Source organism: Arachis ipaensis, chromosome B06 (genome assembly GCF_000816755.2).
Source record: "Arachis ipaensis cultivar K30076 chromosome B06, Araip1.1, whole genome shotgun sequence".
NCBI classification, from domain to species: Eukaryota; Viridiplantae; Streptophyta; class Magnoliopsida; order Fabales; family Fabaceae; genus Arachis; species Arachis ipaensis.
Genome location: NC_029790.2, coordinates 124,595,259 through 124,611,711, shown reverse-complemented (window position 1 = coordinate 124,611,711; position 16,453 = coordinate 124,595,259). Strand labels below are relative to the sequence as shown.

Here is a 16,453-nt window from a genome sequence, read left to right as displayed (position 1 = left end):
ATAACAATGGTGTCGTCTATGGTGAATGTAAGGGTTTGCTGGTTAAAGTGGTTAAGATAGACCAACCAATTTGAATTAGACATGTGAGTTCGTTTGATTTGAATGAGAGTAATTTGACTCACAGTAAATGAGGTAACAAGCAACGGTGAAATTTTTTGAATCTTTCTCTCTTTGCTTTTGACAATGTCTAGGCAAACAAATGACCCGACCCGACCCATTAATGTCTCAGTCCAACAGGTTGTCATCATGACCCGGATCTTACTCTAGACGTCCTCAGTGTTCTTCTTCATGCCCAATGCTGCAATGAACTGAAGACAGTGCCTCCACCTCCACCTCTGTTGTTTTCAGGATCGATGTGCTCCGCTGGCCTGGACTTCTTTGCTTAAAGCTTTCTGCCGTCACCTAACGTATTAGAATCTTGAGTAACAATATTGAAGAACTTGCAGATGAATATTAGAGAATGAGAGAAGAATGTAAACTTGATAGATTGAATATGATAGAATGAATATTAGGAAACTTTGTTTCTCCAAAGAGTAAAGTTATTATATATAGCATATACACAAGTCATCCCTGATTAGGGTAGAAAGACTAATCTACCCTCTAACTAATCATAATAGAATAGAAAATTAATTCACTACTCTAAATTAATTCACTACTCTAACACCCCCCTCAAACTGAGGTACTTGATCTGTCATGTACTCTTAGTTTGGTTCTAAATTTCTGAAATGCTGGCAAGGAGAGAGGTTTAGTTAGAGTATCTGCTATCTGATCTGTTGAAGGTATATGCACGACAAAAAGTTCTCTGCGGTTGACTAGATCCCTGATAAAGTGTAAGTCTAGCTCCAAGTGCTTGCACCTGCTATGAAGGACATGATTAGCAGCTAGAAGGCAAGTGGACTGGTTATCGCAGTAGATGGTAGGTGAGATTTTTTGAGGAATGTGCAGCTCCCCGAGCAACTGTTGAAGAGACATAATTTCAGTTTGTGCAGCAGCTATAGATCTGTATTCTGCTTCAGTACTGCTTCTGTTGAGTTTGGTTTGTTTATTACTTTTTCAGGAGACTAGATTGTTGCCAAGACACACAAAAGCCTGTACTAGATTTTCTGTCATCTAAGTCACCACCCCAATCAGAATCTGCAAAGGAAAGTAAGCAAAAATCAGTAGCTTTTGTGAAGAATAAGCCATGATTCAAAGTTCCTTTCAAATATCTCAAAATTCGTTTCACACACTTCCAATGGTGTAGTGTAGGTTGGTGCATATATTGAGATACTTTATTAACCGAATATGATAAATCTGGCCTAGTAAGAGTTAAATATTGTAAGCCACCTACGATTGACCTATAAAGTTTTGGATTATCAAAGAATTCTGAGTCATTAGCAGACATCTTAAGACTAGATATCATAGGAGTAGGCATGGGACTTGAGTCTTCCATAGCTGATCTTTTTAATAATTCTGATGCATACTTAGATTGAGTAATTAACAAATTTTCTTCTGGCAAATAATTTACTTCCAGGCCCAAGAAAAAGCTGAATTGTCCCAAATCTTTCAAAGAAAAAATTTTATTGAGATCAGATATGAGAGTATTAATTTCATTCATATTATTACCAGTTACGATAATATCATCAACATACACAATTAAGTAATAACAGAAGAGGAAGTATATTTAATAAACAAAGAAATATCAGATTTAGCATTCTTAAATTCAAATTTGGCTAAGGTTTTGGCCAAGGTATTGAACCAAGCTCGTGGAGCTTACTTCAAACCATAGAGAGCCTTGTTTAGACAGCAAAATAAGGATGAATTTGAATGAGAGTAACCTAGTGGTTGGGCCATATAGACAGTTTCGTCTAGTTTACCATTGAGAAACGCATTATTAAAGTCAAATTGTCGTAATGGCCAACCTAAAGAGATAGCAATACTAAAAATAACCCGAACTGTACTAGGCCTCACAACCGGGCTATAAACCTGCTCATAATCTATTCCCTCTGTTTGATGAAAGTCTTTACCAACTAGCCTAGCTTTGTATCTTAGAATGTTTCCAAATTGATCCTTTTTAATGGCAAAAACCCATTTGCTTCCTATGATGGTAGCATTTGGGGTGGTTCTTTGAGAGTCCATATTTGACACTTCATAAGTGCTTGAAATTCAATATCCATGGCTTGTTTCCAGTGTGGAGAGGCTAGAGCTTGAGCTACAGTCTTAGGGATGTTGTGTATCAAATCAGTGGTTGTAGGTTTGGAAGTAGTTGTGGTAGCTAAAGCTCTAAGTTTAGTAATTTCAGATTTTGATCGAGTTACCATGGCATGAGTGTTATTGGGTGGGGATGGAGTCAGAGAGATAGGGGGTAAGACAATGTCAATGTCCCCAATTGGTATAGAAGAATCTGATGTACTAGAAGCTGAATATGGAGTTGTGTTACTGGATAAAGTGTTTGATGTAGATGTACGAGTGGATGGACAAGTGTTAGGTTGTTCTAAATGAGGGGGTTGACCAAGAGATTGATGGGACGATGTACTAGTTGAAGGGGAAAGAGGAAGGGAGGCTGTATTAGTTGGTGGAGTAATATAAAAAATAGGATTCTCAGCCAATGCTACAAATTCAGACTTATTAGAAGAGGAATCAGACTTAGAAAACATAATACTATAGAAAAACACAGATTCATTAAAATTAACATGTCTTGCTAAGTATATTTTTCCATTTTTTGCCATACACCTATAGCCTTTGTGATTAGCATCATACCCTAAAAACAAACATTGTTCTGATTTATATGCAAACTTTACCTTATTATATGGTCTTAAAAAAGGGTAACATGCACAACCAAAAATTTTAAAGAAATTATAGTCTGGTTTTTGATTTAACAGTATCTCAAAAGGACTTTTATCTTGCAATACCTTCATAGGGAGTCTATTGATGATATAAGCTGCACTAATAAAGGCATCTTTTCAGAAAGTCATGGGTAAGGAAGCTGTGGCAAGTAAAGAGAGGCCCATCTCTGTGATGTGCCTATGTTTTCTTTCCACACTGCCTTGTTGATAATGCGTGTAACTACAAGATTGTCTGTGCAAAATGCCTTCTGATGCCAAGAATAAATTAAAATCTTTTGAAAGAAATTCCATACCTTTATCCGATTGTAGTGCTTTGATTTTGTGACCACTTTGCTTCTCCATAAAAGCTTTATAAGTTTGAATGCAACGAATGCTTGTGATTTGTTAGTTAGAAAATAAAGACAAGTATATTTTGTATATGCATCAACAAAACATATATAGTATCGAAATCTATTTCTAGAGTTCATGGGGCTGGTCCCCAAATGTCTACAAAAACAAGTTGTAAGGGCTGTGTATAGGAAGTTTCAGAAGCAGGAAAATGTAAGCAATGCATCTTTGCCATAGAACATATTTCACATACATGTTAAAATTTAGTAGCAGAACCAGAAAAATTAAAAGTTTGATTAAGAACAGTAAGAACAGTTTGAATAGCACTATGACCTAACCTCTTGTGCCATAATTGCACATCTTTATTTTTATTTGCCGGAGAATTAAAGGCCGGATCCAAACATGAGTCTAATACATGTGAATTACTAAAATCAGAAATAGGCACAATATTGATTACAGTGGATTTAGTTTGAGGCTGCTGAAGAGTAGCATTATTACAAACAATTTCAGAACTAGTAGTCAAAGATCTTGGGATCCTAAGGTTATCTAAGGTATAAATCACATTTCTAGCATTGCCTTGTAGGAGTAGGTTCTTGGTATCCTGGTCACGAATTAAGCAAACATCAGGCCAGAATTCAAAATAAACATGGTTATCAAAGGCAAATTTTGAAACACTTAATAGATTCTGCGTAATTTGAGGAACATGAAGAAGATCATTCAGACAATAAGCAATGTTAGTGGAAGGGTCAAAAAGAATAGAGGAACCTGAAGAAGAGATCGGTATACCTGCCCCTTTACCTACATAAAGCTGGTCTGAATTAAGATTCGTGGAAGAGGCAGTGAGTAAATTATTGGAGTCTGGGGTAATGTGGTGACTTGCTCCTGAATCTGGGAACCAAGAAGCTTCACTAACGAATGATGGTGTAGAAATATAAGCTCTTGGTTGATGAAAGGTGGAAGACGGAGGTGGTGGCTGGGAATTTCCATGTGGTATCTGAAGTTGATTAGAGGAATTAGCCACATTTGGTTGAAAAGACGTATCAAATCGATGATAACAATTCCAAACCACATGGCCAGAACGACTGCATAGTTGACATTAGGGTCTTTGATTCGTGAATCCAAACCTCCCACCTCCTCGAAAGCCTCTTCCACTTCTACCTCTTCTCGCTCCTCCTCCTCTATTGAAGTTGAAGGGTTGAGTGAAGTTGGCCATCGACATAGTTATTCCAGGATTCTTGTGTCTGTCAAGCATATTTTCAAATGCCAAAAGGAAAGATTCAGCCTCTACAACCTTGAAGGAGCCCAATCTTGACATTACCGAAGTGTTGTAGACAGTATACTCATCTGGGAGACCATCAAGAATAGCTTAAATATGGTCATCCTCATGAACTTGATAGCCAATTGCAAATAGAGAATCTACTAGTTTTCGAATTTGAGCAAGATAATCAGGTACGGTGCCCGTCTTCTTCACGGACTTGAGCTGCGATTTGAGGCTCTGAACGCGAGCTGAGGATGCGGCGGTGAAGTAATCATCAATCTTTTCCCAAACTAGATGAAATCTGGTGAGATGTATGACCTTGCTTTTGAAGTTAGTGGTCATGGATGCCACGATCCAAGTAGTGAGGTTTAGGTTTCGGAGATGCCATTTCTTGAAGTCCGCCGATTCGGTAGCGGTTTTCTTTGCCTCATCTGTAACAAATTGAGGAGGAATCTTCGCTGGGTTTAAGTGATCTTCCAAATCGAGACTTTGTCTTCATTCAATTTGTCAGCTATGACAGTGAGGGGTTTTTTGGTGGTGGAGTCGTTGAGCTCGATTTCCATGGTGAAACGAAAAAAAAAATTCAAGAACCTAAACTCTTGATACCATATTAGAATCTTGAGTAACAAGATTGAAGAACTTGCAAATGAATATTAGAGAATGAGAGAAGAAGGTAAACTTGATAGATTGAATATGATAGAGTGAATATTAGAAAACTATGTTTCTCCAAAGAGTAAAGTTATTGGATTTGGATCCTCTAAAGTTTGAATTTCACTTTAGAGAGAAAAGTGTGATCTTTCACCATTGATTTTATAGGTGGGACCAATAATAAATATGAAAGAGAAACTATTCAAGGGTAGAAAATCACACTTTACTCTCTAAAGTGAAATTCAAACTTTAGAGAATCCAAATCCAAAGTTATTATATATAGCATATACACAAGTCATCCCTGATTAGGGTAGAAAGACTAATCTACCCTCTAACTAATCATAATAGAATAGAAAATTAATTCACTACTCTAAATTAATTCACTACTCTAACAGCTTGGTTTGGGGTACTCCTTTCCTTTGTCACGCTGGCCTCATGCGATGGCCTTCGCCGATTTCCTTCCACCGTTCTTGGAAGTTGTTGGGTTGGTTTGCCTCTTGGTTTCTTCGAAGGTCAAGAAGAAGATTCAGATGCCATCGCCGCCCTCAGTTCCTTCGATCTAGATCCCGCTGAAGATAATGTCGTCGCTTCTGGGCCACTCCCTTCCTTGCTTACCGTTGCTGCACCGTCCAATCCTTCTCATCGCGTTTTCTAGGATCATATCCATGGATGTGGCGGCTACGTCGTGCTCTCTATAGCCATCGATCTCAGTGCCTCTATAGTTGCCCTGTGATACCTCCTGCGACGGTGCTGCTTCCTGCCACAGTGCTGCTTCCCACGACGGTGATGTTGCCAGCCGGCGATCATTTTGTTTTTCAGTATTCTTTTTTGGCCTTGCATTTATCCACAGTAAACTTTACACATTTACGACATTTCATATTCGCCTAATTACACATTAATGCATAACAGCCATCTATCCTCACTTAACCCATTTGCCACACGTCATTCCTTCAATGGCTGGTCAACTTCTTAGTCACCCTTAACCACCCATTATTGAGACTCCACCTAATATTCCAACCTTTCTTTTATTTTATTAACATTATCACATGAATGTTGACTAAAGGCACAGTAAGAGAAATAATCTGAACCATCAAAACTCCCCCAACGTTCCAGCGTCACATAATATAAAAAAAAAATGAGAAATGTCAGAAAATTATTAAAAAAAAAAATTTAGTATTTAAAAATATAAAATAATAAAAAATTAAATTAATAAATAATAATAAAAAATAAAAAATTCGAATGTTTTTCTTATATTTTTATAGCGAAATTTCGTGTTGAGTGTTGACTAACTTTATAATCCGCGCAAGTCAACTTCTTCGTACTTACACAATTTCATAAAACCCAAATAAGGCTTCAAAAACCAGAGACCCTTTAACCTAAACTCCATTTAACTTGAGAGAAGAAAAGCCTCATAGCTATTGGAAGGAGATGGAGAGTATTATAAGTAACCAAATATTATTGAAAGAGAAACTTGGATTCTTTGGGATCCTCAAAGAAGCTGCGAAAATCCCTTTCAAAAATCTCAATTTCATCATCTTCACCTGCCTCACTTTGCTTCCTCTGCTTTACTCTCTATCCATCTACGAAAGCATGTTTACGCAAACAATAATCGAAGCTGCCAAAGTGTTGCGGGAAGAAGCTGAAGCTCAAGCTAAAATGGAAAGTGATTGCATACTCTGCTCTCACCTGAGTTGGGTTGAGTGGACACATGTAACCAATCTTGATTATTTAATTGGCAAAATTTCTCAGAAACTAGTGATTCTGGTTCTGTCCCACATAGGAATCCTCCATTTGTGCGACCTAATCAGCACAATCGCCACGGTGAATTCATCGTCGCTACTTTATGCAGGGCACAAGGCGGATTCATCTCTTAAAGAAATGTTCACCAAACATGTCATGGACGCAAGGCTTAAAGGACCTCTGATCACTTCAATCTACGCTATGCTTTTCGCCTCGGTGTCCTTGCTGGGGCTATTTTCATTGCTGTTATATGTTTATGTTATGGGCGCTACTTCTCCTTTGTTCATGATCATATTCTTGATTATGTTTGTTGCAATGCTGGGGAAATATCTGGAGTGGCTCGCTGTTTGGGACATGGGCGTTGTGATTTCGATCTTGGAAGAGAAAGAAGGCGACGTGGCAATTGTGATCTCATCATATCTTAGCGGAGATAATCGCCGAACTGGAATCTTCTTGATGGCTGGCTTTGTTCTTTGGAGAGTAATCTTGCGAGTAATGTATGTATTCTTAGCTTTGAATGGTGGAGGAAGTAAAATTTGGGTTTTGGTAGTTCATGTTGTGTTGTTTGGCTTCACAAATGTCTTCAAGTGGGTATGCTTTGTAGTTTACTATGTTGATTGTAAGAAAATAAGATCCAAGAAAGAGGTGTCTCTGGTACGAGGTGATGGAGTATTGTCTGTTTAATTAACATCACCCACTCTATACATTGTCAAAAATGCTAGAAGGTTATCAAAATCTAATGTTTTTGGTCATCAATTAACTATCATTTAAAAATATAGGCTAAAGTATGTTATTAGATTACTAAACTAAAAGAATTTGTGATAATCCTCTAACATTTCTCATGCATTATATGTCATGTACTCATGTTTGAATCAATTTTGTAATCTGTAAAACTGTTTAAACTTTACAATGCTATAATTTTTTTTCTGGTATTACAATGCTTTGATTTATAGTATGCAATTTGCTAATCCCTTGCTTTAATTTCCTCTGATTTTATCATTCTCTAAATACTTATGGTTAGCTTGTGGGCGTACAAGCAGGGAAAAAATGACAAAAGAAAAATAAGAAACAAAGAGTGTGCAGGTTAAAACATTTAATTTAGGAAAAAATCAATTACAAGGACAAATAAGATAGGTTAGTTAGAGTATATGATCAATATAGGGCTTGAACCAAGCCGAACACGAGCTTCGCATGGATCAGTATTAGGTTGGTAAATTATTAAATATCCAATATTATGTTAGTATTGCTACAACATACCAGTCTTTTTAGCATACAAGTCATACAAGTCACTTACATAACGCGCGCGTAAAATCACGTTTGTTCCTCTTTATATCCTGCGTTCCTCCTCCTCCTCTTCCTTCTTCTTCTTCTCTTTCTTCTTTGCGTTTTTTCTTCTTTTTCTTCGCGTGTTTCACCTTTATTGTCATTTTTTTTATTACTGTTGTTGTTGCTGCATTTTTTTCTCTCCTCCCCTTTCTATTGATTTAAAGTAGCGATGTATGTAAATTCAATAGTCAGTGTTGTTTAAAAAATTCAATAGTCAATAAGTTTAAAAAATTAGAAATGTATTATTATTGATGAGTATGATTATCTTTGTTGTTTCGTTTGTTTCTCCTTCTTTGCGTTTGAATAATCTGAGCTGTTTCCTTAGCCTTCATCTGCGGCAATAAGTAGGCATTTCAATGTTAGTTCCAAGCTCCTGGCCTGTCCGTAGCATCTTGAAAAGAATTTTAAAATGTGAAGATCTTAGATGGTTAAGGAAAATATCATTGTGGCAATTTTTCTTACAATTTAGGTATAGATACTAGTGTTATATGTGGGAAATGCTTAAGTTGGTTCTGAATTCATGCAAAAGGATTTTTGAGGAACAGCTTTACTTTTATGTTTGGACATTTTCAATTTTCTTCAAGATTTAACGTCTGTACAATTTTTAACTAAATAATGCAATGAAATTTTCTCTTTGAAATCTCCTAGAGAAAACCTCTTCTCCCCTGTTGTTCTTTATGCATCAAAGTGGGAAGTGAGAACTAATAACATTGATCGAAGCCCCGGATCTTCCTTTTTTAGATCTCAAGCATTTTGGATTGCAATGTCAACATGCTAAGTTGCATGACATTAATATTCCTTTTTAAGGTGAATTACATTGGTTATTCATTATCATTTAGCTTCTCAATCATGCTTCTTGATAAATGGTAATAAAAGCCAGAATAAAGTGGACATCCTTTGATGAAACTATCTTCGTGACCATGTATCATATTGGTCTGTGGTTTCTTAAATCCTAACAAGAATCTTAGAAGTAACGCTGGGTAGATTCCGTGTCATTGATGATCTTTCATGCTGTATTTATTTAAATTTTTATGTAAAATTTATCATTTTTCTTAGTTCTATAGAAAATATTTTATTTAAATTATAAGAAGAATGATAAATAAATGTATTAATGCATTTACGTTAATTTTGATTTTGTTCTTGTGTAGTTTGTATTTTTCAGATTATCGATCTTATTATTGTACTGCTGTCATATAAGACATTTCGTTAATTATTTAACTTTGACTTCACGCTGAGACGACTATATTAAAGTTAAATGAAACTTTTTTTGGATTCAAATAGAACATTTTAAACCTTAAGGACTAAAACATGATTACGCCCAAACATATAGGACCAATTAGTACTTTACCCTAATTTTAATTAAAAAGTGACATTAGAACACTTGTTAATAAGACAATTTAAAAGATTTTTCTTTTAGTCATTTTGCAGTTAATAAAATTATGGAATAACCTTCTAAAACACTAAAAAATATGTTGCAAGTATATAAATTTAATTTCATTTCCACTGTAACATAAAAATAAATAAATAAATAATATTATAGAAAGATGTCACAAATACTTACCCAATGATAGTGCATGGAAAGAACAACGATAATTTTTGAGAACCAAATAATTAAAAAAACAAAAATGCCAATTTTTAGTAAGCAGCAGCAAAAAAGTTGAAAGATAATGGACGTTGTGTTGTCTTGTCTAGTCTCTTCCATTCTATGAAGCAATATGCATGCAACATGTTCATGTATTCCCCTACGTTCGCGCAATTCCTCTAGTTCCCCGCATTTTATTTCTCAACGTTAAAAAATAGCCCCTACCACATCATCACCACCATTTTTCCCATTCTCTCTTCCCCCAATAATCCTCATTCCCTTCTTCTTCTTCCTCCTCCTCCTCCTCTTAGCTTGTTCTCTACCATATCAAATTAATCCCATTTCTCTCTCAATATCGCTCCATTGCTTCATCAGTAACTATACTCCCGGCGCTTAAGGTTGGCCAGCGGAATCCGTTAACCCCGGAATCCGCCATGGAAGATGTATAGAATAATTTCGACGCCGGCGTCAAAGTTCCGCCAGTTCGGGCGACTCCGATCAAGAACTAGAAACACCGCCAACTCTGACGAGGAGAACGCATTCCAGATCCTATGGCGCTACCAGATCCTAGACCCGGACAGCGACATAGTTGCGTATTGGAACAGGGTGTTCCTCGTGGCAAGTCTCCTCGCGCTCTTCGTGGACCCTCTTTACTTCTTCCTCCCCACGGTGGGTGGCACCGCTTGCCTCAAGGCGGACCCCAGACTCAGCATCATCGTCACCATTATGCGAACCTTTGCCGATCTCTTCTACATCCTCCACATGGTCTTGAAGTTCCGCACCGCCTTCGTCGCCCCCAATTCTAGAGTCTTCGGCCGTGGTGACCTTGTCATGGACCCTCACGAAATCGCCATGCGCTACTTGAAGTCCGATTTTGTTATCGACCTTGCCGCCACTATTCCTTTGCCCCAGGCATGTCAATTTTCTTTTTTCTTTATAATATAACCCATGCTAACCACTTTTCAGAGCTTCATTTATTTTCTTTTGGTCACACAATGCAGATTGTGATTTGGTTGGTGATTCCAGCAAGTAGTTCTTCAACCACGGATCATGCCAACAACACTCTTGCACTCTTTGTTCTAATTCAGTATATTCCCAGGCTCTTTCTTATCTTTCCTTTGAACCAGCGTATCACGAAAACCACTGGCGTTATTGCCAAAACCCCCTGGATTGCAGCCGCATACAATCTTCTTCTCTACATGCTAGCTAGTCATGTAAGATCACCAGTGAAATGATTAAAGCATGCACCTCTTTCTTTTTGATAATTTAATAATTTTGTTGTTGAAACATGAAATGTGAAACAGATTACAGGAGCAACGTGGTATCTGTCCTCAATTGGGAGACAATTCAACTGCTGGAAAGCAGAGTGCGAAAGAGAGAACAGATCAAAAACCATAACTTGCTTGCCTACTTTTCTTGATTGTAACAGTGTGAGTTCACCTGCAAGGCAACACTGGCTAAATGTCACTCAAGTTATTAACAGATGCGATCCCAAGGCCAAGCTCAACGTCAAGTATAAGTTTGGCATGTTTGCAGATGCTTTTCTCAATGATGTTGTTACTACTAACTTTGTGGAAAGATACTTCTATTGTCTTTGGTGGGGATTAAGAAATTTAAGGTATGCTGCTGCTATATTTTGCTACTATTGCAAACTCAAGTTTATATCAACCAAAATGCTAAAACATAACTAATTTTTGTTACTCCCACCTACCTAAGGATCCATAAAAGTGTATTTATGTGGATGAAAATGTCTAAATTCTAGTATTTGTCTTTATAGCAAAAATCTTTTGAAGTTTAACAATTTTTGCTAATGATTATCACTTTTAACTTTCAGTCTGTCCTATTTTTTTTTTTCCTTAGCTCGTATGGACAGAATTTGGACACAACCACATACCTCCCAGAGACATTTTTCTGCATCTTCTTATGTCTTGCTGGATTAATTCTCTTTTGTCTTTTGATTGGAAACATGCAGGTAAGAAAACCATCCAGTTTTTCATGCATTCTTTATTAGTCCATATATATTTTTTGCTACCTGAAAATAAGATGCAAGTTCTTTTGTGCTCCATTGTTTAGACATACTTGCAATCAATGTCAGTTAGACTTGAAGAATGGAGGATTAGGAAGAATGACACTGAGCAATGGATGAGACATCGCCAATTGCCTCCAGACTTGCAGGAACGCGTTCGTCGCTTTGTTCAGTATAAATGGCTTGCCACCAGAGGAGTGAATGAAGAGTCCATACTACTTGATCTACCTTTGGATCTCCGTCGTGAAATTCAACACCACTTGTGCCTTTCTCTTGTTCGACGTGTATGTATTTTCTCTTTTCTCAACCAATGTGTGTCATACATAGTATACAGAGTAAGATTGTTTTAATTGCATCATATTGATTCCATTTTTCTTTAATTTGTATCCATAGGTCCCTTTCTTCTCACAAATGGATGACCAGCTCCTTGATGCAATCTGTGAACGGCTGGTGTCATCATTAAGCACAGAAGGCACATATATATTCCGAGAGGGAGATCCCGTGGACGAAATGTTGTTCATAATAAGAGGACAATTGGAGAGCTCCACAACCAATGGAGGAAGGTCTGGTTTCTACAATTCCATCACACTTAGGCCCGGCGACTTTTGCGGCGAGGAGCTGTTGACATGGGCCTTAATGCCAAATTCCACCCTCAACCTGCCTTCCTCTACTCGAACTGTAAAAGCTTTATCAGAAGTCGAGGCTTTTGCATTGGAAGCAGAGGATCTAAAGTTCGTGGCCAGTCAATTCAAGCGGCTTCATAGCAAGAAACTCCAGCACGCGTTTAGGTACTACTCCCAGCAATGGAGGACATGGGCTTCTTGTTTCATACAGGCGGCATGGCGAAAGTATCAGAAGAGGAAAGCGGCGAGGGAGTTGTCTTTGAAGGAGGGACACTTTTACATGTCTCTCCCTGAGAAGGACAGAGAAATGGATCAAAGTGGAGGATCATCATCATCTCCAGGGAATGTGAGAAAGGTTCAGAACATTAGTACAACCATTTTGGCTTCAAGGTTTGCGACTAATACAAGGAAAGCTAAGCTTCGTGGCAGTGATCCTGTGCCACAGTTGTTCAAGCCTGATGAACCTGACTTCTCTGTAGATCGTGAGGAAGTTTAGGTTAGATTTGGATTTTATCTGAGTTAGAAGAAAGATATCTATTTCAATCTCCACAACCAAAAAGGTTTTTGTTTGGTCTCAAAGATGCCAAGTATCCAAACACAGCTAGCAATAGCATGTGCTGAAAAAAAAAGGAAAAAGAAAAAGAAAAGACAGTTTTAACTTGATTCTATATAGGAAGTTTTATGACTTGGATATATAGAAGGTATATACAAATAGATTAGTATCGGTGATCAAAATTCACAGTCCTAGTTCTTCTTTGTCTTGAATGATGAATCTACTTGCATCTTCTTCATAACATATTGGCGTTAGGTCACTAGACACCAGCCAGAAACATGAATGCACTTAGACTATGTATCGTATTGATTCTTTTGTTGCCATATCATCATACTTGGACATGATTTGGTTTATTTCTACATTTGTCAGAAGCTTTTTAGTGATGCTTGTAAGATTTTTTAGTAAAGTTCATTATATTAATTGTAGACAGTAATGTTGTAGAATATATAAAATTCACTTTGTAAATTATCAACCGAAGTATAAGAATGTAGAGATTTGCATAAGCCTTAAAAGGACTATGTTAAACTATACTAAACGTTACATGGTCTAGTTGGTTTAATTTGCATAATCATGACGTTTTCGAAGTTGAGAAATTATCCTTAAGGGTGTTCTCTGGAAGTAAGCGCTTGAATATGGTGTAAATGAAAAATAAACTTACATGTTATTGGATCATTTAGATGTAAGGTAGTTTAAAGGAGAATTTATCTTCATAGGACTTAATTGAATGAGGTAAAGTAAATGTGATGAAGGGTGCCAGGGGGCCAAGAAGCATATGAAGAGAAGCCACAAAAGTTGTCATGGCAAATTGCCCTTTCAATTTGTAGTAGTAACATAGACTCGTAACTTAGTTGAAGAGAAAGTATTTAGAATTTGAACATTAAATGTGTTAAACAAGTTTGAGACATAGACTGACATCACCTTCTTTCTGTTCATCACCGTCTTCCTAGTGCATTCGTTCAGTTAGGAACTTAGAATTATCTGTACCGCTGGAGTTCCTTTCCTACCCAATATATAGTAGCTATATATCACTGTTCTTTCGCCGCCCAATTGCTTATCTCAAATCAACCACATATCCACATTAGTGACCATGTACTAAATAAATAAATAGACATCGTATAGGAGAAAATAGAATCGTAATAACGTAGAAATATATGTTAAATACATACTATTTTAGTGTTTCTATTTAACCATTTAATTTTGTAAGATATAATGCATGATAAAAAAATTCAAACGTTTTTAAAATAAGACTGCACCTGCACATACTGTTTAGGCTATAAATAATAAAAATACATTTTTTAAGAGAGGACTAAGTGTTGCAATAAATCAATAATCAGAATTATGTTAGTGGAAATGTGGAATACATACATTCACCAGCAATTATAAATTGGCATCACCATCTTTTGTTCATCACCAGCTTCTACCTTATGCATTTCCTTCCTACCCAACAATGGCAGCATCATTGCTGCTGTCCTTTTAATTTGCATGCTTCCAGCAGCTAATTACTGCGCCTATCACAAATCAACCATGCATCCATATAGATAACCTCTCGAACTTAATACCACCTCTTCCTAATTCCTTCTTTTGGCCAGGTAGAACTACGTACTGTTTGATTGAATTTCACTCTTTGTTAGCAATACCTTAGCTATTTCGGATAAATTAGAACGTTTAGAGGTTGGTTTGTTCAAGTCACTAAAATTTTTTATTAAGGTCATAAAGATGTAAAAAATAATTCTTCTAGCAATTATAGGTAGACAATAAAAATATTAAATAATGTGAACAATAGTCGGATGTTCAATTCAGTAAGTGTACAGATGATTATTTTAATATTAAGATTTACTTGAGAATAATTTAAAATGTAATATATTTTACTTGAATTGAATAAATTTTAGAGTTGCTAGAGTAGGTTGTTGATTTTATCCAGTCATATATTTTGTTCTACTTCTTTGAGCACAACTCATGAATGAGATGGTCCAAAGCTGACCAAGAGGAACCACCTTCCTGAACAGCCATCCTAGCTATCCGAGCCAACACCTTAACATTCTGACGTAACTGAATCCCTCTCTCCCCTTCCATCAACTCCTTCACACACTTGCTCACCCCTTCTCTTTTCACAAACCCCCTCACCCTCCCATCACACGTCTCCATTCTAATCCCCACCTTCAACTCCTCCTCCACCATCCTCGCGTTCACGTGCTGCTCCGCCATCATCGGCCACGCCACCATCGGAACCCCGCCGCACACGCTCTCCACCACCGAGTTCCACCCGCAGTGGCTCACATACCCACCCACTCTCTCATCATTCAGTATCTCCCGTTGATCCACCCACTCCCTCACCACCATCCCGCTCCCTTCAACCCTCTCTTCGAACCCCTTTGGTAGAACCCAATCCTTCTTTCTTATCACCCACAAGAAACTCACCATGGATTCTTCCAACCCCATCGCTATCTCCTCCAACTCTTCATTCGAAACCTCCGCCTGTGACCCAAAAGCCACGTACAAAACCGAGCACTTCTTTTTCTGATGCAGCCACGTCATCCATTTCGGTTCCTTCGTACCCGAAAAACTACCCACGTCATCAGCGAGGCACAACGGACCAACGCACCAATACTTATGAGAAGTATTCGTGGTTTTCAAATAGTCAACGAACAGAGGCTCTAGTTCGTAGAAACTGTTGACCACAGTGCCGTAGCTGTTGACCGAGGCTCCAATCAATTTCACGTTGAACTCGTAAGGGATACTCCCTGGTTCGGCGTTTCTGGAACTTGGCTCCAAGTCTTCCTTGCAGATTTTGATCCATGGAAACCGAGTCAACTCGACTAACTCGTCGTCAGGTTGGGGCCCACGGAATATTCCTTGCATCCCTGCTTCCCTAAAGACGCTGACGCTATAACAGCTCATGCCGAAGAAGACGAGCCTCGGGATGTGGAATTTGTTGGCGGATTGTAGGGTCCACCAGAGAAACCCGTCGGTGACCATGAAGCTGACACGTGGCAGGGTCTCGAGGGCTTGCTCGAAGTGCGGTTGGATGGAGGCGGTGGCCATGGCGAACTCGAAGAAGAGGGACATGGATGGGAGCTTGTCCGTGCTCTCTATTCCGGGCGGGATGTCGTTGTTGGTGGTGGAGACTGTGAACGGGAGCGTGACGATAGAGGCGGCGGTGCCGGAAAGAGAGTCGGCGATGAAGGGGCGGTTAGCGGTGGTGGTGAAGAGGGTGACGGAGAAATTGCGGCGGAGGAGGAGGCGGGCAAAGTGGAGGAGGGGGATTGTGTGGCCTTTGGACATGAATGGGAATAGAAGTGCGTGGAAGGAACTGTTGAATTCTTCCGAGGGGATTGAACCCATTTCTTGTTTGCTGCGTTTTGTTTTCTTTACACTAGTTTTTTAGTGTGGGGATGGTAGTTAGGAACTTGCTTTATGGCATGTGCAGTTGAAGTTGCGGTATTTGAACATATTTATCCCTGAAATTAATATGGTGGATACTACTATGAAGATGTTATAATTGTCTTTATGTGAAGATATATCTTTTCTACTGTTAGATAATGAAT

General features: G+C 38.1%; 3 protein-coding genes across 4 annotated transcripts; 2 read left to right on the top strand and 1 right to left on the bottom strand.

Annotated features, from left to right (window-relative positions):
- On the top strand, positions 6,375-7,576 carry LOC107605321. Its single transcript, XM_016307166.2, has one exon. The coding sequence runs from the start codon at positions 6,487-6,489 to the stop codon at positions 7,480-7,482; it is 996 nt and encodes a 331-aa protein (XP_016162652.1). The 5' UTR covers positions 6,375-6,486; the 3' UTR covers positions 7,483-7,576.
- Positions 9,686-13,269, top strand: LOC107647610 (cyclic nucleotide-gated ion channel 18). Of its 2 annotated transcripts, XM_021104988.1 has the most exons (7): positions 9,686-10,618; positions 10,708-10,920; positions 11,011-11,027; positions 11,136-11,324; positions 11,567-11,678; positions 11,780-12,016; positions 12,126-13,269. In XM_021104988.1, exons 1-7 carry the CDS (start codon positions 10,148-10,150, stop codon positions 12,849-12,851), a joined length of 1,965 nt encoding a protein of 654 aa, XP_020960647.1. In that variant the 5' UTR covers positions 9,686-10,147; the 3' UTR covers positions 12,852-13,269. The 2 variants fall into 2 exon arrangements, with proteins under 2 accessions (XP_020960647.1, XP_016207163.1); XM_016351677.2 differs by having other exon boundaries at positions 9,694-10,618; positions 11,011-11,324.
- Positions 14,109-16,453, bottom strand: LOC107605320 (UDP-glycosyltransferase 90A1-like). Its single transcript, XM_016307165.2, has one exon. It carries the CDS (start codon positions 16,248-16,250, stop codon positions 14,844-14,846), a length of 1,407 nt encoding a protein of 468 aa, XP_016162651.1. The 5' UTR covers positions 16,251-16,453; the 3' UTR covers positions 14,109-14,843.

Excerpts from the sequence above, each read along its gene's own strand:
- LOC107605321 (XM_016307166.2), top strand. The coding sequence starts at position 6,487 with ATGGAGAGTATTATAAGTAACCAAATATTATTGAAAGAGAAACTTGGA.
- LOC107605320 (XM_016307165.2), bottom strand. The coding sequence starts at position 16,250 with ATGGGTTCAATCCCCTCGGAAGAATTCAACAGTTCCTTCCACGCACTT.
- LOC107647610 (XM_016351677.2), top strand. The coding sequence starts at position 10,148 with ATGTATAGAATAATTTCGACGCCGGCGTCAAAGTTCCGCCAGTTCGGG. Across the intron at positions 10,619-10,707 it reads CCACTATTCCTTTGCCCCAG|ATTGTGATTTGGTTGGTGAT; the intron begins GCATGTCAATTT and ends CACACAATGCAG. Across the intron at positions 11,325-11,566 it reads TGGGGATTAAGAAATTTAAG|CTCGTATGGACAGAATTTGG; the intron begins GTATGCTGCTGC and ends TTTTTTCCTTAG.